Genomic DNA, 24,390 nt, shown 5'->3' with positions numbered 1-24,390 from the left:
CGGTCCGGGTGTTGTCGGACAATGCAACGACAGTGGCGTATATCAACCGCCAAGGAGGAACGAGAAGCCGACTGGTGGCGGAAGAGGCCCGCCGCTTGATGTGCTGGTCGGAGCGGCACCTCTCCAACATTGCGGCATCGCACATCGCCGGGGTGGACAACGTACAGGCAGACTTCCTCAGTCGCCATCATCTGGATCCCGGAGAATGGGAGTTGGCGGAGGAAGCTTATCAACTCTTCTGCAGGACGTGGGGTCAGCCACGCATGGATCTGATGGCGACCGCGCAGAATGCGAAGGCTCCACGTTTTTACAGCCGGAGGCGAGAGCGCGGAGCCGAAGGGGTCGATGTGTTAGTGCTTCCGTGGCCGACGAGCGTGTTGCTGTACGTGTTTCCTCCGTGGCCACTGATCGGCAAGGTCCTTCGCCGGATCGAGTTGCACCCGACGCCCGTCATCCTGGTGGCGCCAGAGTGGCCAAGGAGACCTTGGTTTGCGGATCTTCTGCTCCTGGCGGACGGTCCGCCTCTCCGATTTCAGGGATCCGCGGCGCTCCTCCGTCAAGGCCCCGTTTGTTTGGCAGAGGCGGATCACTTCTGTCTCGCGGCATGGCGTTTGAGAGGCGTCACTTATTAAAGAAGGGTTACTCTGCTGCGGTGGTGGCTACCTTGTTGAGGTCCAGAAAGCAGTCGACGTCTTTGGCCTATGTGCGCGTGTGGACAGTTTTTGAGAACTGGTGTCGGGACCGCAGGGTAGATACTATGCTAGCTCCGGTGTCAGAAGTCCTTGCTTTTCTTCAGGCTGGCCTCTCATCCGGGCTCTCTTGCAGTACCCTTCGGGTCCAAGTAGCGGCGCTCTGGTGTCTTCGGGGCAAGGTTCATGGGATGTCTTTGGCCCTTCACCCGGATATCGCCCGTTTTCTTCGGGGCGCCAAACATTTACGTCCTCCTTTGCGTCACCCTTGTCCGTCCTGGAACCTCAATTGGGTCCTTTCCGCTTTGTGTTCGCCTCCGTTTGAACCTCTGAAGCGGATTACGCTAAAGGACCTTACCTTGAAGACGGTTTTCCTTGTTGCGATAGCCTCGGCGAGACGAGTCTCGGAGTTGCAGGCGTTGTCGTGTAGGGAGCCGTTCTTACGCTTCTCGGATTCGGGTGTGTCCTTGAGAACTGTCCCCTCCTTCTTGCCGAAGGTGGTGTCCAGTTTTCATTTGAATCAATCTGTGGAGCTTCCGGCTTTTCCGGAGGCGCGAGGTTCGCAGGAGTTGCGAAAGCTAGATGTTCGTAGAGTGCTTCTCCGCTACCTAGAGGTTACGAACCCTTTCCGTTCCTCAGATCACCTCTTTGTGTTGTACGCTGGTCGCAAAAGAGGTGGGGCAGCGTCCAGAGCTTCGATTGCTCGGTGGCTCAAGGAAGCTATTGCTTCGGCCTATCTTTTGCGGGGTAAGCCGGTCCCGGTGGGGCTTCGAGCTCATTCCACGCGGTCGCACGCTGCGTCTTGGGCAGAGTCCTCTCTGGTCTCTCCTCAGGAGATTTGCAGGGCGGCGACTTGGAAGTCGCTGCACACTTTCACGAGAAATTACCGGGTGGATGTCCAGGCGGCAGACTCGGGGGGTTTTGGAGGGAGAGTACTCCGAGCGGGACTCTCCGGGTCCCACCCGTAGTTTGTGGCTCTGGTACATCCCAGGTGTCTGGACTGATCCGGGTACGTACAGGGAAAGGAAAATTAGTATCTTACCTGATAATTTTCGTTCCTGTAGTACCACGGATCAGTCCAGGGACCCGCCCAGGAAATACAGCGTTGTAAATACGGAATGTTTTTCGGTTTTTCTGCAGAACGGAGAGTCCGCTCGGTTCCTTCAGTTGCGGTTCAGTTTGTTTTCCATTGATTAGCCTCCGGTTCCGGATGTGGTGTTCCGGCTGGGGGGGTTTTTTGTGGAACCGGCCCGGTTTCGGGCAATCTAGTTATGTAGTATGGTTGCAGTTTTGCTTGGACATTACGTAAGACTGAGGGGCTGTGGGTGGCACCTTACTATATGTAGGGAAGCCTCACAAGTTTTGCTCTGTCTCCACCTGCTGGTGCGGAGTCACAACCCAGGTGTCTGGACTGATCCGTGGTACTACAGGAACGAAAATTATCAGGTAAGATACTAATTTTCCTTTATATCTACTCCACTCCCCTCCAGTTTCTTGTTAACTAGCGACGGTCCTTCTCCAGGGTCCTCTTTAGTGAACACAGAACTGAAGTATTCATTTAATATTTCTGCCATTTCTTCGTCTCTCTCCACACATTGATCCTTTCCACCTTTCAATTTCACTATACCACTTTGAACTTTTCTCTTTTCACTGATGTATCTGAAAAATGTTTTGTCACCTCTCTTACCTCCTTGGCAATCCTCTCTTCCGCTTGACTTTTTGCCGTCTTGATTAATTTCTTCGTCTCCCTCAGTTCTACCAGATATTCTTCTTTGTGCTCCTCCCTTTGGGATCTTTTATATTTCTTGAACGCTGTTCTTTCAGCCTTTATTTTGTCAGCCACCTCCTTTGAGAACCAGATAGGTTTCATTTTTCTTTTGCTTTTCTTTACTTTTCTAACATATAGATTAGTTGCCTTGGTAATTGCTCCTTTTAGATTGGTCCACTGTTGATCCACATCTCTCTTTCTCCCAGCCTTTTAGTTCTTCCTCCAGGTACTTCCCCATTTCATCAAAGTCCGTGTTTTTGAACTGCAAAACTTGGGTCTTTCTGCTTTTTTTCCGTATCCTTTTTGTGATATTAAACTATACCGTTTGATGACCACTTGTGCTGAGGTGGGCGCCCACCTGGACATCAGATACATTATCTCCATTAGTGAGCACTAAGTCGAGTATAGCTCCTTCTCTCTTGGGTTCCATTACCATTTGTTTGAACAAAGCTACTTGCAGGGCATCCACTATTTCTCTACTATTATTAGATTCTGCAGATGGGATTCTCCAGTCTACATCTGGCATATTAAAGTCTCCAACGATCACCACTTCTTCCTTCTTTCCTATCTTTTGGATGTCTTCAACCAGATCTCTGACCAGTTCTTCCTTATGGTTTGGAGGCCTGTAAACCACTCCAATAAAAATGGATGCCCCATCTTTTTTTAGGTCGGCCCATAGTGCTTCTTCATTGCCCCATCTTCCTTGCAGCTCAGATGCTTGGATATTGTTTCTGACATAAAGAGTATATACGTATCTGTTTCACCAACCACCAATTTCAGGGCTCTTGTTGGTAACCGTTTGATTCAGGTTTCCTGCCATCCCCTGCCATTGATGCAGAAAGTAATGTTGGAGTTGCATCAAAGGCGATCATAAGGCTGAATGGTTAAGGGTAGTAACCGCCGCATCAAGCAAGTTACCCCAATGCTTGTTTACCTAGACTGCACAGATCATTGCCTTGTTGGATGTTGTCTGAATGTAAATCCTCTTTTCCACATTTCCCCTTGCCGTAGAAGCAGAGAGCAATGTTGGAGTTACATTAACCTTGCGAAAGCTTATTGAGTAAGGGTAGTAATCACCAAGTAGCCTCCACTCCAGTAATCCACCCCCATTGGTTCTGAGTCTTCCTCCCTGGAGCTTCAAGTCATGGCCCCTTGTTCTACTGATTTTTTTTTTCCAACGGAAAAGGTTTGTTGTTGACCATGGATCATTAAAAACTTTCAAGTATCTGAAAGTCTGTATCATATCACCCCTGCTCATCCTCTCCTCCAGGGTATATATATTTAGGTTCTTCAATCTCTCCTCATAAGTCATTTTATGAAGACCATTCACCTTTTTGGTCACCCTTCTCTGGACCGCCTCCATCCTGTCTCTTTGGAGATACGGTCTCCAGAACTGAACACAGTACTCCAAGTGAGGCCTCACCAAGGGCCCTGTACAAGGGGATCATCACTTCCTTTCTCTTACTACTTAAGGGTAATAATTTCCACTCCCTGCAGGTTACCCCCATTTACTATTAAGGGTAGTAACTGCTGCTCCCTGTAGGTTACCCCCATGTTACTGTTAAGGGTAGTAACTGCCGCTCCATGCAGGTTACCCCCATGTTACTGTTAAGGGTAGTAACTGCCGCTCCCTGCAGGTTACGCCCATGTTTCTGTTAAGGGTAGTAACTGCCGCTCCCTGCAGGTTACCCCCATGTGTCTGTTAAGGGTAGTAACTGCCGCTCCCTGCAGGTTACCCCCATGTTTCTGTTAAGGGTAATAACTGCCCTCCCTGCAGGTTACCCCCATGTTTCTGTTAAGGGTAGTAACTGCCGCTCCCTGCAGGTTACCCCCATGTTTCTGTTAAGGGTAGTAACTGCCGCTCCCTGCAGGTTACCCCCATGTTTCTGTTAAGGGTACTAACTGCCCTCCCTGCAGGTTACTCCCATGTTACTGTTAAGGGTAATAACTGCCGCTCCCTGCAGGTTACCCCCATGTTTCTGTTAAGGGTAATAACTGTCCTCCCTGAGCTCGGTGCAGTGCAGGGGCTGCTTGAGCAGAACTTACCCCACTGTGCACAGCCTTGCTGGAAGTACTGTTGGGCAGTCTCCACACAGGTCACCAGCTGGGTAAGGATTTTGAGCTCCTGTCAGGAGAAAATTCACTGCTCATTTCCTGGCCCATCCTTGCCTTGTACCTCCAGGAGCGGGCAAGCTGCTCTTTTCATGCATCTGGGGTCCTGGGTGTTGAAGAACCACTGCTGTTAGTCTTCTTTTAGGGGCAGGACAGACCATGTCATCCCTCTCCCTATCTCACGTCCCCACTGCTCTCCAGCTTTGCCCTAAATCTCTCAGCTTTCCCAGCCCTCCATTAACTCCTTCTCAGCACCATCTCCCCTTTTTTTTTTTCTTTCCTCTTTTTTTTTTTCTCTCCTCTCTAGTCTTTGTGTTGCCCTCTCCTGCCCTTTCCTTCTCTGCTGTCTTTCCTCTTCCCTTTGTCATTTTTTCTCTCCTTCCCCTGTTTAATGTCAGCCCTCTTCTCCACACAGTTTTTGTTCTTTCCTTCCATTTCCCTCCAGCATTGATTAATTAATGCCGCTGTGGTGCTGGAATAGCATTTGTGTTCAGGTCGCTGCTCCCGCTTTTTATCCTCAGCCTATTACTTAGTGTTCACCCACTGAAAACCAAAGGGCCTCAGGAGCGGCAGCGCTGGACACACAAGCCTCTACCTGTGAGCCGATGGCTGTGCGGCACTAGAGAGGTTAAGGAGTCGCTGTCTGCGCCAAAGTGTATGTATGCGTTTGGGGGGGAGGGGGGGTTGTGTCAAGTACAGCATTGTAAGCCTCCGGATCTGCTATTTGTTTCCCCCCAAAATAAGGACAGCTGGCAAAGTGAATTGGATTAATGAATTGTTAGGTAGTTCTGTGCATGCCAAATTAACCTGAGAAACACAAAACCATGAATCATTTATTTAGTAAATGATCAAACCAGTAGGTCTTAATTCTGACTCTGTGCTTGTATCATCGCCAGTAGAAGTCAAGATGTGTACAGCTGCTCTGCATTTTTTAGCCTGATGTACAGAAAATGTGTTCTGCTGTCATGCAGGATATGGACGTTTTGTTAAAACAAATGGTACAAATACTTTTCTGTTGAGTCGGGGGCTTCCTAAACTTCTCCTGGGGACCCCATAGCCAATTGGTTGTCAGGATTTCCACAAAGAATATGGATGAGATAAATTTGCATACACTGAGTCTCCATGATGTGCAACTTTATCTCGTGCATATTCATTGTGGATATCCTGAAAACCCGACTGGCTTAGGGACCCAGGAGAGGTTTGGGAAGCCCTGGCTTAATGTGCATGAGTGTAAATACTTGCCACAGGAATATTAATGTATGTGAATTTGGATATTTTAGTCTCAGAAAGAAAATAACTTCTATTGCATTGTTTTACAACTAGATGATTATATTCTAGCATTTTTCTTTCTTAATTGAGGAATTTAGCTAATGCCTAAGGTCAGGGGTGGCCAACTCCAGTCCTCAAGAGCCACAAACAGGCCTGATTTTCAGGATATCCACAATGAATAAGAACATAAGAACATGCCATACTGGGTCAGACCAAGGGTCCATCAAGCCCAGCATCCTGTTTCCAACAGTGGCCAATCCAGGCCTTAAGAACCTGGCAAGGACCCAAAAGCATGAGAGATATTTGCATACAGTAGAGGTAGTGCATGCAGATATTTCTCAAGCATATTCATGATGTATGTTCTGAAAACCAGGCCTGTTGTGGCTTTTGAGGACTGGAGTTGGCCACCCCTGCCTTAAATAGAAGAGCCTTATTAAAAAAAAGACTTTAATCTCCATTCCATGCTTTTTGGGGAGGCAGGGAAACTTTTGTTGAAAGACCCCAAATCATCACCATCTGATACCTATTCTGTGTTTTTTGATGAAAAGAGCTGCTGGTCTTGATTAGGTTTCTAGTGCACATGCATTCACATCCCAAAAGTCAACATCCCCATTCAGTCCTCTCTCTTAAAAGGTGACAACTGATGAACACTAAATTGCCCTTCTATCTTTTCTTTCATCGGCAACACATGAACTTTCTTAATTTGATACCTATGGCCAATGCTGCTTCATTTTACGTAGGAAGTCTCATACTAAAGGAGTATGTAGCAAATTTCAAATGCAGAAATACATTACAGAGTTGGCCACACCCACCATGTGAACATTCTCTTAGGAGCCAACATGCAAGCAGAATGAAACAGCAATTCAGTATCTGAACACCACAACGTAAGGCAGCTTGCAGTTCGTCTGAATGTTTCTTCAGGTTACCCAGTCAAGTGCTGTGCATTAGACCTTCTCAAGCAAGCCATGGTCATTAGTTATGAAACAAGTCTGTTTCTTTGAAGTACTTTTTCTTCATGATTTCATATGGCACTCACTCAAATGGTTTTAGAAGCCGATTTCATTACAGATACATCTGACATGTATTCAATGTCTTTTTTTTTTTTTTTTTTTTTTTAAAGAGTCCCTACTGTATTTCCTAAGAGAGATTTCTTAAATCTTAGCTGATTGATCTGTATGACACAGGATCACCTGTATCTTCTGTTTTAAAACCTGATGCTATTTGACAATCAACAAGAATGAGGTGTGTTATGAAGTCTGGTGACTTTATTGATCCACGGCATGGGGCCACTATTCTACAAAATTTCCCAAACCCCCAAGTGGTTCATTACTGTAACTTTTGACAGACTGATCAAGGACAGAACCTAATATGTGATATTTCTGGTTTGAAAACTACTGCTAGGAATAAGAGGGACTTCTGAAATGTTACACAAAAATAAATGGTGTGCGTGCTTTTCCTGCAGTAGAACTCCTCTCCATAATCAGTAAAACTATATTTTCATCATTTTGCCAACTGGAAATTGTCTAGCTTGATTAGGAATAACTGTATATTTCCCCAAAGTAATTCTTTATTAAACTTAGTAACTGAGGAGGTGAAGACCAATTCATCCATCCTGTCTGCCCGGTTTTTCTGGTCTGCACTGTCAGCTATTGGAAGCTTGACTGCATGTGGGATATTGTTTTTTATTCAAGCCAGCTTTTGTTTTCTTCCTGTTTGGCTTGCTACCAACCTGGATGGTTGAGCTCGCAAGTTCTTATACTTAATCCAACACCCAAGCCTTCCTGGCCCCAATTTCTTACCACCAAGCTTTTGTAATGATTTAAATGGCTACTAAAACTGAGGCTGCTGATTCAAAGGAACTGAAAAATCTCAGTAAACCTAGAAGATGTATTAGGGCAAATTGACAAACTAAAGAATAGCAAATTACCTGGACCAGATGGTATACATTCCAGAGTACTGAAAGAACTGAAAAATGAAATTGCAGAATAGCCTCTTGCACCTCATCTTTTAACCATGCCAGCAGTTGTCTAGCCTTCCTTCCAACTTTTTTAATGCATGGCACATATCTGGTCTGGCTTCCAAGATGGTATTTTTAAACAAGGTCCATGTCTGATGTAAACTTTTAACCTTTGCAGTTGCTCCTTTCAGTTATTTTCTAATCATGTTCCTCATTTTATCATACTTTTCCTTTTTAAAGTTAAATGCTGTCATAGTAGATTTCCATAATATCCTCCCGCCAGTTACCAAGTCAAATTTGATCAGTTGTGATCACTGTTGCCAAGTGGCCCCAACACCATTACCTCTCACACCAAATTCTGTGTTCCACTAAGGATTAGGTCTAAATTAGCTCCCCTTCTTCTCAGTTATTGTACCAGCTGCTCCATGAAGCAGTCATTTCTTTCCTTAAAAACTTTACCTGTTTAGCATGTCCTGAAGTGACATTTACCCAGTCAGTACCATTGGAATTGAAATCATCCATTGTTACTGTTTTGCTAATTTTGTTAGCTTCCCTAATTTCTGTTGGCATTTCATTCTCTGTCTATTTTGGCCAGGTGGATGGTAGTGCACCCCCACTGCTATTCCATTCCCCTTCTTAGATGGAATTTCTATCCATAAAGATTCTACAGTGCATTTTGCTTCCTACAGAACTACTATCTTGTTTGACTCTATGCCCTCTTTAAAACACAGTGACATCCTCCAATTTGATCTATCCTATCATTTCGATATGTTGTACCCTGGTATCATGAGTGTCCCATTGGTTATCGTCCTTCAACAAAGTCTCTGAGATGCTATCTACCTCTTCATTCAGTGCTATGAATTCTAATTCTCCCATCTTATTTACTGGACTTCTAGCATTTGTATATATACATTTCAAAAAATGCATTTTGTTTGAATTAACAACATGCTTATCAGTTGATTAGGAGTAATTTGGAATCTCTATTTGTTTTTTACTTAAAGGCACCTGGGCTACTTTAGCATTTATTGCAACCTTTCTATCAGGATGCCCTAACTTCCCTGCTTTTTTAGTATCTTTCAAAGAAACATCATTCCAGACCATGCACTTCTTACTGACTATCTGCTTTTCCTACATTGTCTAGTTTAAAAGCTGCTCTGTCTCCTTTTTAAAGTTTAGTGCCAGCAGCCTGGTTCCATGCTGGTTAAAATGGAGCCCATCCCACTGGAATAGGCTCCCCCTTTCTGTTCCCTGGTTCTTAACAAACCTTAAACCCTTTTGCTTGCACTGTCATCTCATCCATGCATTGAGACTCTAGAGCTTGGCCTGCTTTTGAAGTCCTAAGCATAGAATGGGAATTAGGCAGATGCGAAAAACATGTCTTGGTTATTACTGCTGCATTTGCAAGAAGAAATTCACCACACCCAGTCAGCATATTCCAAAACCAGGATACATTCATTTATACTGGTGTCATTTAAAGCAGCAGGAATGGCTAGATTCTGTAAAATATTAATTTGCCTGTTTCTTGGCACTGGACATTTGGTACTATTCTTGTATCACATTAGGAGTCACCACTCCGAAAAAAGATCTAGGTGTTATGATTGAAAATATGTTGAAATCTTCTGCTCAGTCTGCAACATCAGCCAAGAAAGTAAATAGAATGTTGGGGATTATTAGCAAAGGCATGGAGAATAAAACAGAGAACATCATAATGCCTTTGTATCACTCCATGGTGTGACCTCATCTTGAGTACTGTGTGCGGTTCTGGTCACCACATCTCAAGAAAGATATAGCAGAATTAGAAAAGGTACAGAGAAGGATGACCAAGATGATAAAGAGGATGGAACAATTCCCCCTATAAGGAAAGGCTAAAGAGGTTAGGGCTCTTCAGCTTGCAGAAGAGATGGCTGAGGGGAGATATGATAGAGATCTATAAAATAATGAGTGGAGTGGAACAAGTAAACGTTAATCAGTTGTTTACTCTTTCGAAAAGTACAAAGATTAGGGGACACACAAGTTATTAGGTAATACATTTAAAACTAATAAGAGAAAAATAACATCTTTATAAAAAAAATGGAAATGGGATCTGAATGAAGAAAACAGAAAACAGCATAAGCACTGGCAAGTCAGATGCAAAGCATTGATAAGGAAGGCAAAAAATTTGAAAAGAAACTTGCTGTGGAAGCAAAAACTCATAATAAAAATGTTAATGTATATTCAAAGCAAAAAGTCTGCAGAGGAGTCAGTTGGATCATTAGATGATCGAGGGGTGAAAGGGTCATTGAGGAAAATGTAAGGTAGATTCCCATCCTCAGCACATAATAAAGCTATGGAATACGATGCCAAAGGATGTGGTGAAAGTTATTAGTATAGCTGCGTTTAAAAAAAAAAAGGTTTAGACAAGTTCTTGGAGGAAAAATCCATTAACCATTATTAAGGTGGAGTTGCAGATATTTGCTGCTTATTCTTGGGATAAGCAGCTTGGAATCTATCTACCTCTTGGGATCCTGCCAGGTACTTGTGACTTGGATTGGCCACTGTTGGAAATAGGATACTGGGTTTGATGGCCCCTTGGTCTGACCAAGTATGGCAAGCCTTCTGTTCTTATATTCTGTCATATCTTAGTATATTTTGTCTTCACATTGGTTTTTGTGTAATAAAAGCCTTCATATTTTTATTATGGTGCCCTCTTTTTTTTTTTTTCTTTCTTTTTTTCCCTCCTGCTTGCTCCAAGAACATGTGCTCTGGTAGCCATGCACGCTTTCAGCTATATTGCAGGAGGGCAGCTTTATCTGAGTAAATATCTTTGAAACATATCCTCTGTATAGTTCCATGCGAGGCCTCCATCATTTAGATAAGGATCAGCAGAGCAGTACCCTCATTAAATTCCTTCTAATGGTGGGAGCGGTTAGGTAGAACCTTTTATTAAAAAAAAAAAATGCTAATCTAAATAAAACCCAAAACAAAAATGTTCTAGTAGATTCAGTTTCTATTAATTGACAGCTGTAGTATCAGGCTTTACCCCCAATAATACTGCTTTTATTTTTTCCAACTCCTCTCTCCGCTCCAACCCAAGAGAAATTTGGCCAAATGTCTGACCTGATAAAATAAAGTTAATGTAAAACCCTAAATCAACAAATCTGGTCATACCCACCCACCTAGACAGGAGTGTCTGCGAAGGATGATGTAATCGGTATATCATTCTGCATGCACATTTGTGTACTTGGGGAAAATTGGTTTTTAACCTCTTCCAGGATGAATATTTATGATGTATCCTCTTTGTCTACAGCTTCCTAAGCAGTAGCAATATGGAGATGGATATAATTTGACTTATCTTGATATTCGATGTGTACCTCTCTCTGTTTCAATGTTCTTATGCACTTTGATTTTCACGTCCTTTAAATTCTGTTTTTCATATAGTTGCTGGGAAGAACAAGTCACGTCACTGAAGTAAAAGTTGAATTCTGTCTGGTAAACCTACCAAGAATGCAGATGCCCAGTGAATAATTGGAAAGGAGGATAAATTTACTGCTTTGACAATGGAAGACCAGTGTTCTAGTAATACAGGGAGCATCCAGACAGCATCCGTTAAACCAGAACTTGGATCCTTCATTACACTGCTCAGAAGGAATCGAGAAATTTTAGTTAGCAAAATCAGAAACACCCAGTCATTAATTGACAACTTGGTTCAGAATGACTACTTCTCCAGTGAGGATGTAGACATTGCTTCCCAGTTTTGTACTCGAGCAGATAAGGTACGGTATTTTGACTTCTTAACTCAGCAACTAGTGTACAGCTTACTCCCTCACATCTACACAACGCACCTCTGTATTGCTTCCCTTATGGCTTCCAGTAGAGAGTTGTCATCTGCAGCCTCCAGTATTTGGTCTTTTCTCCCTTCCCCCATGTATAGAGCCTTATATACAATGACCTTCTATAGCTGAAGATGCGGAAAGTGACTCCAGATTTCCTTTCATTACTCTGCTCCTCCTGGTTACCGGATATTCTTGTGAGTGCATTGCTAGAGTCCCCTCTCACTCTGATGGCTACCTCTGTATTATTGCTAGGCCAAAAGAGCAGGAGGTGGAAAGTGAGTCAAGCCTCTTGCTTAACAGTACTTAAACCCTGACTGTTAGGCCATCTAGCGGGCATCAAGCACAGCTTTTCTTACACATGGAAGAATGTGATATAAGTGAGTAACATATGTTTAAATAAATAAATGTGTAAAAGAGGGAGCAAACCATAAAACGGATCCCTATTTTATTTCTACTGTGATTACAGTACCATACAAACATGAAGCTTTATATAGAATTATTTTTTTTTTGGAAGAGAAAATATTTTCTTTTTTTCCTCTTGTGTATAGATGTTAAATCAGATTCACAAAAAAAATTTCAAATTCTACAATGTATACATTTTACTAGGGATGTGCATTCGTTTCATACGTTTCCTATACAAGCATGTAATATGAAACGTATGAAACAAATGCACATCTGATTGGCATGTAATGGGAAGCGTATGAAACGAATGCACATCCCTACATTTTACAGCTGACATTTCCTTTCTGCAGCCATACGTATACAAACGAATCACCTCATTGTAAAATTAAAAGATCTGTCTCTGAGGCTTTATTTCCTTTTATAAGTTTCTATTCTTTGCACACCTTTCTTTTTTAGCCTACTTTCCCAAGGGTAAGAAGGCTAATGAGATCACTGATTGTGTGTGTGTCCCTAATAACTTCTGTATTTGTTGCGCTATCCCACAGTAAACTTTCAGGACATCAGGAAGGTTATGAGGCTTGTGACAGGGGCTGCTTTTTTTTTTTTTTTTTTTATAATCTAAGCATATCTGTGTGCATGCATCCTGGAAATTAGGATGATTTTTTTTTGGTTTTGGATGGAACTGCTTATCTAGTTGCATTGGTTTTGTAAAGTGCTCATTTGCTCCTTAAGCCTGTGATATTGCTGCTACCTTGACATGTTACTTGGAGGACTGGTACAATTTTTACAAGAAAATAGCCTGACTGTGCATTACAGGTTTCCAAGTTTTAAATGTGGTATTTAGTAGAGAAGTTATTTTAGTAAGGGTGTACTATGTACAGCTCCTTTTGATTCAAACAGTATCCCAATAGGCTTTTCAGACACAGCGTTCCAGGAGCATTCCTCTGTGCAGTCGCTTCTTGTTAATGGCTGGTAACATGGGTTTTGGTGCCTGACAGTAATGGCTGTCAGAGGGGAGAAGAAAGTGTTGTTACTACTCAGGAACAATTGGTTAAATAAAGGCACTGGAAATTTAAAATTACTTAAGGTCAGGGATTCAGATGAGCCTGGCAGGAGTGCCCCCTGACTCTCTTAAACCTGTCCTCTGACCAATAAAGCACTGTCAGTTTTAACTGAATGTTTTCTTAGTTCTCATTAGTTTTAATTAAATCTGCCACCATGAGTTTACATAGCATTGTACAGGAAAAGTAAGACAAAACGAGGTACAGCAGTTGTACGCTGTAAATGAATTATGAATGGGGACAGGTCACTATCTCCCGAAGAGTTTTTACAACCTGAGTATAAGCAGATTAAAAAAAAAAAAAAAAGACGACTTCACAAACGTACGTGTGTGTGTTAACCAAGTGTAAAATTGTATTAATTCTCTTGATAGGGAATGGAGCTGCGACACTAAACAGCGGATTTCTTTCTCTTTCTCCTTTTTGCAAGTAAGCTGTCTGCAGCAGATTTTGAGAAGTGTTAACTACCCAGTCCATAACTAAAGGTTATGCCAGTTTTGGAGACATTCTTTATTTTCTCAGTTTCACGCGGCACTTTCAGTGTTTCCTGCAGATCTGCCGACATGAGAGAACGCCCACACAGGCATTCCTGATTCTCCGCTGTGCTTGTGGGTTAGAGTTCTGCTTTCAGATTAAACAAAAAAAAAAAAGAATTGAACCGTGACTCAGATGACTCAGTTCAGTAATTGCACTAGCATAAATAATTGTATATTTTTTTGCTTTTGTGATGACGACTGATATCTAATTGCCAACGATTTTACCTGATTTTTTTCGGAGCGACTGTTCTCACTACAAACACTTCAAAATGCCTCCCAGACTGTCTGGTTTCAAGTTCTGCCAGTGCAGGAAAATTATGTCCGTCGCAGATGGACATGATTATTGTTACATATGCCTAGGCCTGGAGCACAATCAGGCATCCTGCAGGAATTGCGGCCGCATGCCCCCAAGGGCCCAGCCCCAGCATGCCACCAGATTAGCCCAGCTAAGAGATGAGGGGTCCTATGCCCCCTCATCTGAGCGCCTGTGGGCCTGTTCTTTGCCTGGGCTGCGTCATATCGGCCTGAAAAACCTAAGAAGGCCGCCTCCTTGGGACTGCCAGATAAGTGGCCTGGACAGGTGGGTCAGCCCCCTGCCGTGCTTCCTCGCCCCCATGCCTCATAGACGTGGAGCGCATCGGGAGATATGCTGCCAAGAAAATCTGCAGCATCCAGCATCGATGTCTCTGTAGCCGGCGAAGATGCCGCTTCCAGCCGATGCAACGCACAAACCAAGGCACCGCGCACGAGATGTGCTGTCGACTCAACGCATTGAAGCCGAAGCCCCCCCATGCAAGGAGATATCACAGCCCGGCGCACCGACGCACCATCACCTTGCGTCATTTGGCTCGACGCAGGACGACCCCTTGACACAAGGGCCGCAGCAGGGGCGAGTAGCGTCAAAGTCCACGATGCAAAAAGCGTCAGAAGTCTCACCAGGAATGTACAGATTTCAGTTCCTCAACCGGGCATCCTTCCAAGCAGCTTCGTCAGGCTGCAGACTCCCAGGTGGTCTTTACCCCAGAAGAGTTGCTTGAGCTGGGGTTTTGCGATGTGGAGGCTACCTCCTGAGTACATGTCCACCGGCTCCTCAGAGACCTCAATGCGGGTCTATTCAGATCTGTCCTCTGTATCCAAGAGGAAGAGTTCTTCGCAACAGCTGCAGGAACCCCTTCAGAAAAGACATAAGAAGTCTTCCAAGATGCAGCGGTTGCAACTGCAACCCAGAGGTCCTGACTCTGACATCCTGTTGGCAGCCTTGCCCCAAGGGATTCCTCCGGCGGGGGAGGGGGGTGGAAACGGCTTTCCACCAAGAGAGAGGAAACCTAGCCTCACAGGCAGTATCGCAGATTTCTTGGATTCTGTCACAGTTCTTCACCTCCGTTGAGGATCAAGAGAGTAGCCTGTCTAGCCTTACCCCATGTGAGGCCTCACCCCAAAGAAGCCACTTTCTCCACAGTGAGGAGACAGCAGCCCAGATCTTCAGCCTAACAGTCCAGCCCCTCACCTCTCTCCACAGCCGGACATCTCTCCGCAAATTTCACCACCTACTTTGCCAGGTTCCCGTCTAACCCACCAGAGGAGCAGCCTGAGCCATCCTCACCTCCAGAGGATCTTTCCTATTCTAAGTTTGTGGAAAAGGTGGACACTTGACTTAACATCAAAATATGGAAGCTGCCAGACCTGCGGGCTGAGGTGATGGGGATCCTGAAGATTTTTGAATCTCTGGCTGAGCCTACCACTTTGCCATCCCACGTTGTTCTGGACTCGGTAATGACGACAGCTTGGAAGTCCCCCTTTTCCAGGCAAGCAATTTCGCGGAAAACAGATCTAAAGTTTAGAATTCATGGTCCAGCTCCCGAGGCCTCAGTGGTGGTCGAATCTGCCATGAAACAAGCCAAGAAGTCTCGCCACCATTCAAATACCCCTCCGGGCTGCAACTACAAATATTTAGAAGACATTGGCAAGAGAGCATTCCAAGCAGGCATGCTGAATGCAAAAATACAACATCAGTTCTACATCACGCAATACCTGTATGAGTGCCTGTAGTCTTTGAAGCCCCACTTTGCAGCTGCTTTGCTGAATGTGGTGATCACCACCAATCATTGGGTGCTAAACATTACAAGAGAAGGGTACCCTTTGAACTTCAAGAATATCCCAGATCTTCCACACCTGGTGCAATCTCATCAGCCAAGCTTAGAGAATCAACACCTGCTGTGGGAGGACATCAACAAATTGCTCCACCAACAATCCATTCAGTGTATTCCTCACAGCCAGCTGAACCAGGGATTCTATTCCCAACAAATTCCTACAGGAGAAGTTCAAGATGACATCTCTCAAGTCCATTCTACCTTTTCTGCAACACAACGATTGGATGTGTTCACTGGACCTCAAGGATGCATATTCACCGCTCGTCCTGGTGCTGCCTTTGTTTCTAAGTCAACAGGCACCGTTATCAGTACAAGGTTCTACCCTTTGGTCTATCGTCTGCCCCGAGGGTCTTCACAAAGTGTTTAGTGGTAGCAGTCGCCCACCTCAGAAAGAAGGGAATCCAGCTATTTCCCTACCTGGACAACTGGTTGTTAGTGGCACTGCAACCAGCAACTCTGCAGAGTGGCTTAGAAGCAATGATCCATTGCCTGGAGGGCCTCTGTTTCATTATCAACTACGAGAAATCCAGTCTACAACCCACACAGAATCTGCAGTTCATTGGAGCCCGAATAAGTACCTGCTAGGAAGGGCATTCCTGCCGGCAGACAGGGTCCATACACTGCGCACCCTGACCGTCCAACTAAAAGAGTGTGCTCACACCTCGGCCCATTGGATCCTGACCCTGCTGAGCCACATGGTAGTGGCTATCCATGAGGTGCTGTGCACCCGCTTGCACATACGGCACCTGCAGTGGGGGGTTGAAGGTGCAGTACACTCAGTTCTCCCAACGGCTATCCAAACAAGTGAGTCTGACCCCCCAATCATGAAAAGGGAATTGGAGTGGTGGTTGCGCCCCAAAGTTCTTGCCCGCAAGCGCAGTTTTGCCCCCCAGCTCATCAAGTAGTCCTTACCATGGACACCTTGACAAGGAGTCAGGTGCCCATCTGGGACAGGTACAGATGCAGGAGCTCTGGTCAAGCTGGGAGAGAGACCAGCAGATAAACCTCTTGGAGCTCCGGACAATGGGGAACGCTGTACACACATTTGAGAAGTTCCTACGGGGACGGACCATCATGATCCATACGGACAATCAGGTCACCATGTTCTGCATAAACAAGGAAGGAGGGTCCGGTTCCTGGACATTGTGCAGGGAAGCAATCCGTATCCTGGAATGGGAGGAGGAACACTCCATCACCCTCCAAGTGATCTAAATACCGAGGGTGGAAAACACAACCACCCACAGACTAAGCAGGAGGGTGGGAACTTCACCAGGACATGGCGGACGAGCTCTTCATGACGTGGGGCCTTCCACAGAGTGCAATAGCAGGGTGGAGAAATTCTGCTCCATCTATCCCAGCAGGAAGTGACTTGCTCAGGATGCATTCCTCATGCCGAGGGCAGAGGGCTTCTCTACGCCTACTCCCAATCCCACTTATATTGAAACCGGTGCAGAAGTGTATTGCGGACGTCGCAGACCTCATTCTGATAGCTCCAGCTTGGCCCTGACAACTGTGGAACACCTATCTAGTGCGAGTCTCCATCACCTCGCCTATTCCCCTGGGCCAAGTGCGGATCTCTTGACACAGGACAATGACACTCTGCTTCACCCCAGGAACTCCTCACTTCATCTCACTGCATGGAGGTTGAAAGGACAGTATTAAGCCATTTACACTTGCCGACGGAGATCCAGGAAGTCTTAGTGTCGTTTAGGAAATCTTCTACCAGGAAAAATTATCAAGGCAAGTGGCACTGATATTCGGCCTAATGTAGCAGCAGGGACATAGACTACCTCCTCCTGCACCCCAGAGTTGTTGCTAGAATATCTCCATTCCCTGAATCTAGCGGCATTGACGACTGCTTCAGTGAGGGTCCATGTAAGTGCCATCGCAGCCTATTATTTATTTATAGAAGGGCAACCAAAATGATAGAGAGGATGGAACTGCTACCCTATGAGGAAAGACTAAAGAGGTTAGGGATGTTTGGCTTGGAGAAGAGGCTGCTGAGGGGGGATATGATAGAGGTCTTTAAAATCATGAGAGGTCTAGAACGGGTAAATGTAAATCGGTTATTTACTCTTTCGGATAATAGAAGGACTAGGGGGCACTCCATGAAGTTAGCAGTTAGTGTAGCTGGGTTTAAAAAAGGTTTGGATAAGTTCTTGGAGAAGTCCATTACCTGCTATTAATCAAGTTGACTTAGGGAATAGCCACTGCTATTACTGGCATCAGCAGAGTGGGGTATACTTAGTTTTTGGGTACTTGCCAGGTACTTGTAGCCTGGATTGGGCACTGTTGGAAACAGAATACTGACTGGGCTTGATGGAGCCTTGGTCTGACCCAGCATGGCAATTTCTTATGTTCTTATGATGACACCGAGCAAAGAAGATCTGCTCTGCTTTCTAATCCAACTCCTGCCCTGTGCAGGGAAGAGGAGGAAGCGGGTGAACTGGAGTTGACAGAACTGGTGAGAGCCTCTTGATAAGAAATTGGAAGCATATCACTGATCATGCAATCTCCCTAGGTAGCCCAAACCTCTGGAACTCCCTCCCAACTGAACTCAGAACTCAAGAAAACCCAAAAACCTTCAAAAAAGATCCAAAGACATGAATGTTCACCAAAGCATACCAACTCACCCAAATGAACAACACAACGCCAACCCCCTCCTATCTAACCTGAAGAGAAATGAAACTCAACACAACTATGTATTATAACACAGAATTAAAATGTAAAAACTGAACAACTAACTTCTATATGATATCCCTATGTTAACAAGTTTTTGAACTTTTTTGAAACCCTTGTTATCCTCCTTAACCTTGTAACCTTTGTATTTTTGTAAACCGTTATGATGGTGAAACCGAATGACGGTATATAAAACTCGATAGATAGATAAATAAATGAAAGAATTAACCAGTATGGTTATCCCTTTTACTCTTCAGGTGCAGTGTGTTGGCCTTCGCACACTTGTTACATTTTTCACATTCTACTGTCTAAAAAATACAAATTAAAATGCATTAAAGTAGGAGCTTGTCTCACTAATGTACATAACATACTCTCCACTTTTATCATGAAAAACAATTATAGTAATATTCCAAAAGTAACCAAGAATTAAAAAAATCAAAAAGCCTTGCTTGCATACATCTTCACACCCCTTGAGTAGTAATTGATGGAAGCCTGTTTTTGCAGCAGGACCAGCCATGAGTCATTAAGGATAGGTGTCTACCAACCTTGCACAGTGGAATGAGGCACTTTTTGCCCACCCTTCTTAGCAGAAGAGCTCAAACTCTTTTAGGTTGGCTGGGAATCGTCTGTGGACTGCAGACTTCGTCTTGTCACAGATTTTTAAATATATGTTTTTAAATATATGTTCTCTGTACAAGGTTACCCTATTTCTCCCTGATAGCTATTACTATATATTCGCCATTTCCTAGTTTATTGTAAAGCCTGTTGCTGCATTCTGTTTTATGTAAACCGATGAGATGTTCACAACGACTGTCGTATATACAAATATTTAAATAATAATAATTTTCTATTGGATTCAGGTCTGTGCTTTGGTTGCAGCCACTCAAGGATGTTCACTTTCTTCTTGTTGAGCCACTCTGTTGTTGCTTTTGCCTTCTGCTTAGGATCGTTCATCTTTCAGCAGTTCAATCTGGTCCCAGGTCTGTGGCAGAGTGCAACAGGCTTTACCTCCAGAATCTGCCTGCATTACCCATTTTTCCCCTCAATCCTCAATCTTCACCACAAGCCTCCCTGTCGCCTTTGTTTTGTTACAAAGCATCCCCACAAAATGAATGCTGCCACCACCATGATTCCCTGCAGCGATGGTGCTAGCAGAGTGGTAAACTGAGTTGCTTTACTCCCCGTATATCGCTTAGCATTGAGAGAGAAAAAAATTCTACCTTGGTCTTTCATGATAAAAGAGTAAAATATGTTGTGTATATCAGTGAAACAGATTCCTGTATTTTGATTTTGTATTTTTTAAGCAGCAGAATGTGAAAAATGTTCAAGGGTGTGAAGACTTTTTTTTTTTTCCAAGGCAGGGTACACTGTTCCGTGTTTATACAGGATTGTTCGGGGGGGGGGGGATGGGTTTATTGTGATCAGGGCTGGCTCTCTTGTTAGGCAGGCTAGGCAATAGCTTAGTGCTGCAATTTGAGGGGGGGGAGGGGGAAGCAGGTGACACCAGGGGCTTCACTAAGCATGATCACCCACACCCACACACTCATCTGCTCAATGACTCTGGCCAGCACCCAGAATCCCAGGCAACAGAGAACAGCCCTCTGCTTCCTGCTCCGGCTCCTGCCCTCTCAGGGGGGAAGTGAGGCTGAAATAGAGAAGAGCCACTAGTTCAGCACTTCCCTTCTTGTCATGCAAGGAACAGGGCAGAAAAGATTCAGATAACTTTATTGGCATGGCAATGGTTTACATGTGCTACCAAAAAATAAAAGGGAAAACAGTAAATGTACCGATAACTAAATTTAAAATTGTAGGGCACAGAAATGACGAGGACAATTCCTAGGTTTTGCTGCTGGTCTCTATTGTCCCTGATTCGATTTAAGTTTCTGGCCTGGAGGCAGGATACATATTTTGCTGCTATAAGCTGCTGTTTCTGCTCTTTCCTCCAGGATTACAAAGAGATTTTCCTGTTCATTCTGTTCTTGGAAGTCTTTGATTTTTTTGTTTGTTTGTTTGTTTGTTTGCATAGGAAAATGTGCCTCTTTTTGTAGTTTGCACAATACAGGAAGAATTGTATTTGTTTCTGTTTCTCCGTTACATTTTCATTTCAGTTTTTGTGTGCATATTTCTTTTTCTAGTTTGTGGCCATGTTTTCTGTATTTACTGGGGATCTTTGTTTTGCATGCATGATCAGGGTGAGATATTCTGCTAAGGCATTGCTTTTCAGCCACTGGTCCGCAGAGTGGCAGTTTTATTGCAGGAGGATGGAGACCTGTGCTGCAGTCACCCAGGTACTGAGACATTAGGGCAATAGATAAACTACCAGGTCCAAGTGCCCTGATAGCAGCTTCACTCCAGGCCCCACAGCGCTGTACACTCCTGCTCCCAGGTGCAGGGACAGACTGCCAGCCCTTCTCCTTGCAGTCACTCGCACTTGCACTGAACAGCTGATCGGGTCAGCAAACCAACGATGATGACTGGGTGCAGCTGAGACTGTACCCTACTCCAGCTCTGTAAATAAACAAAATCCTAACAGGTTGCTGGCTGTGCAGCTCAAAGGCTGCAGGAAGCATCCGACTTTCTCTGGCCCAATGTATTTTTAGCCCTGTATGCACTATCCCCTGGCATGCGGAGAACTAATTGTTATCCCTGCTCTGGGTGCATGAAGCACAGCTTCTTTGTCATAATTCTTGTAATTAAAACATTAGGGGGTGGCTTAGTTAAGAATGGGGAGACTCCTGAAGCGGGGGGGGGGGGGGGGGGGGGAGAAGAGTGTGCATGTTCTCCTCCCTGTTGCACTTTAGCCATGGAGGGGACCCACCATACGAAGGAACTCCTCTCCCCCTTCCCCCACCCCCCACTCTTCTGGAGTCTCTGACTCTACCTGCTATCCAGTCCACATCAGTTTAGGTGGTCAACCAACTGGTCCCTGGCATCAAAAAGGTTGAGAAACAATGTATGAAGGTGAAATTCTGCATAAGGATCTGTAGCAGTCTAACTTGTTCTGGTTTTTTTTCACCCAATCTGCACCTCTTAACAGTTTCGATATTTGCACTGATGCCCCTTTTGGAGGCTCGGTTGTTGCTGAAGAGCCATGCCACTCCTGTTTCACCTTCTCTGATGTCTTGCAGAAAACAGATGGGGTGAGGCTGGAGTGGATAAAAGTTCAGGTCTTGTCTGCATATTTCTCTGTATCAGTGGTCCCCAACCTGTGGCCTGCAGACCCCTAGGGGTTTTTCCACACCATAACAGGGACTCCGCGGGAAGTGAAATGGATCTGCTACCTCTTCTATCCTCCCTGAAAGAAGAGGCCCGATAGGCTGCCGGCGTATACAAGCCAGAGATGACTGATAGAAGCAGCAGGTCCACCGGCGCACATATCCCAACAGCAGCGATTGAAGATGGCCCGACAAGCCACTGGTGCACCCATTCCCCAGCAGCTGAAGATAAAAGGCTCAACAGGTCACCGGCACGCCTGTCCTGCCAGCGGCTGAAGATGGAAAGAGGCCCATAGGCTGCTCCCGCACCCATCCCACCGGCAGCTAAAGACAAAAATGCCATGGGGCAGCCACCACCGCATCCCAACCTGCTGGCAGCATGAGGGAGGGGGCCATGGGACACCCCCCACACGCACACACTCACAGGCTTCAGGAAATAGAGGAAGAGGCCCGGGTGAAAGTAAGGGTGTGAGGGTCTGTGTGTCTGAGAGAGCGCACGTGTGTGAGAGCGACCATGTGTGTATGAGTGAGAATGAATGTGTGGGGGTGTGAGTGAGAGTGAATGCTTGTGCCCCCCCTCCTAATGCACAACAATCTCAGGGCAACTGGAAATCAAAAGTTCCCAGGTATGGCGAGTGGGGAATTTTTAAATCCTTTTTAGTTGTAGTTGTTGGCTATTGATGTCTGATGTTTTGAAATTTGTTATTGGTGTCTGGGAAATTTTTAAAATAATTTTTCATTTTAATTATTGGATGTTATATCAGTTATTTTGAAATATTTTTATTAGTGTGGTTTTACTATTAATATTTTGTTTGATTGTATTGTTTGTTTAAGGAACACAATGTTTTTGTTTTTCCATTATTGTACTGTGGTTTTCAGTTCAATTTTTGTCTGCGTGTTTGTATTTATATTTTATGCTCTCTTTATTTTGTATTTGGCAAGGGTCTGTCTGTGTTTTGCATGTGTGACTTAGGTGAGGTATTCTGCTAACGTGGTTTCTGTATAGTTAACTACAGCAGCTGTTCCTTTTTCCTAACAGGAGGCATATTGGTGTTTTAGGGCGTGCTGTAATATTTGCAGTATTGCTTTTGCATAGGTAGGATTGTTACTGCTTGAGTCTGGCAGTTAGGGTGTTATGGTATGGCAGGCTTCCTATAGGGACCAGGACCAGGATTTTGTATTATACAATGTTCCTGGTAGTGGTAGGAGTTTCTTTTGCTGTTAATGAAGTGATGCCAGAATTTGACTTCTTTTTTTTTTTTTTATAGTGAATGGTAAGTGGAAGTTCCTTTGTTCTGCTCTGCACCCTTTGTTGGAGGAGTTTCTATGAATGCAGAGTACTGTGGAACTTGAAGTGCAGGTTTTATATTCCACTCCTATATAGAATAAGTTTTATTGATTAATGCACTTGAATAATTTTGGTGGCAGTTTTCTTAGATGACTGAAGCTGGCCAGGGGTTTATTTGTTAGAAACATAGAAATGACGGCAGAAAAGGACCAAACAGTCCATCCAGTCTGCCCAGCAAGCCCATGGCAGCATCTGCCGCTCCATACAGGTCACCCCCATTCTTATCAGCTTCCCAGACCGTAAAAGTCAGGACCCATGTTGGTTGCCATCTGAGTCCAATTCCCCGTTACCTTTTGCCGTTGAAGCAGAGAGCAATGCTGGAGTTGCATCAAAAGTATCAGGCTTATTGGTTTAAGGGTAGTAAGTGCCACATCAGCAAGTTACCCCATGCTTATTTGTTTTCCCAGACTGTAAAATTAAATGTCCTTGTTGGTTGCTGTCTGAATCTAGTTCCCCTTTTCCTCTTTTTTTTTTTTCCCTCCCTGCCATTGAATCTGAGAGCAATGCTGGAGTTGCATCAATGGTGTGAGGGCTTATTAGTTAAGGGTAAACCGCCACACCAGCAAGTTACCCCTGTAATTTAAAAGGTTCTTCTGTCTAGGGATGCCACATTGCAACAATGGTGCTAAATGTTTGTAGTGGTGCCTCTTGCTTGAGGGGTGGAGGTGTCCTCTCTCTGCATGCATTGAATTTGGTAACAGACAGGTGTGGAGAGAGGCATTGGAACCCTGCCAAGATCGAACTGGAAGGTTTCTCTATCATAGATATAATTTTCTTTAAAAAAAAAAAAAAATATATATATATATATATACCATGTTGGGGGGGGGAGAATTGTTAGGAGGGATATGTGCACCAAACCTCACTCCTCCCTTTTAGTGATGTGGACCTGTCTCAAACATCCCTCCTTCCCCACCAGTCTCTCACTCTGTCTCTGCTTCATGGTCCATCCCAACCAGAGCCCCCTCCCTCTCTTCCTTCACCAATCCTTTCTGCAAGTCTCTCTCTTTCCCCCCTACACAGTTCATCCCCACCAATCTCTCTCTCTTCCCCTTTACCAGTTCCTCTCTCTGTCTCCTTTCACCAGATCATCCCCACCAGTTTCTCTCTCCCTCCATGATTTCCACCAAGTTTCTCTTTCTCTCAGAACATTTCAACCAATCTGTCTCTCCTTCCATGAGTCCATCCCTACCAGTCTTTCACTCTCTTTCCTGCCACCAATATCTCTTCTTGCCAGTCTCTCTCTCTCTCTCTCCCCACCAGTCCATCCTGGTCAGTCTCTCTCTCTCTCTCTCTCTCCCCTTCCTCTAGTTCATTCTCCCCCAGCTGCTCCAGATCCAGCTATGTGGCTGCCTGGAGTTTCACTACATAATTATTGCACATTTACTGCTGTGCTTT

The 24,390-nt window shown here is 44.7% G+C and overlaps 1 protein-coding gene across 3 annotated transcripts in view; it reads left to right on the top strand.

Moving 5' to 3' along the window:
• The window catches only part of NOD1 (nucleotide binding oligomerization domain containing 1), a 103,372-nt gene that overhangs the window by 9,471 nt on the left and 69,511 nt on the right, over positions 1–24,390 (top strand). For 2 of the 3 annotated variants that reach the window (XR_003854563.1, XM_029589365.1), the window contains exon 2: positions 11,213–11,547. Coding sequence is in view for 2 of the 3 variants with exons in the window: in XM_029589365.1 (XP_029445225.1) it covers positions 11,332–11,547 (216 nt within the window). In the remaining variant the exon portion in view is untranslated. Of the gene's footprint in view, positions 1–5,090; positions 5,225–11,212; positions 11,548–24,390 lie in introns of all 3 variants that reach the window. The other variant, XM_029589366.1, reaches the window with a different exon arrangement.

Source organism: Rhinatrema bivittatum, chromosome 2 (assembly GCF_901001135.1).
Source record: "Rhinatrema bivittatum chromosome 2, aRhiBiv1.1, whole genome shotgun sequence".
Lineage (NCBI taxonomy): Eukaryota > Metazoa > Chordata > Amphibia > Gymnophiona > Rhinatrematidae > Rhinatrema > Rhinatrema bivittatum.
Note: the sequence above shows the minus strand (reverse complement) of the source record. Positions and strands in the feature narration are given on the sequence as shown.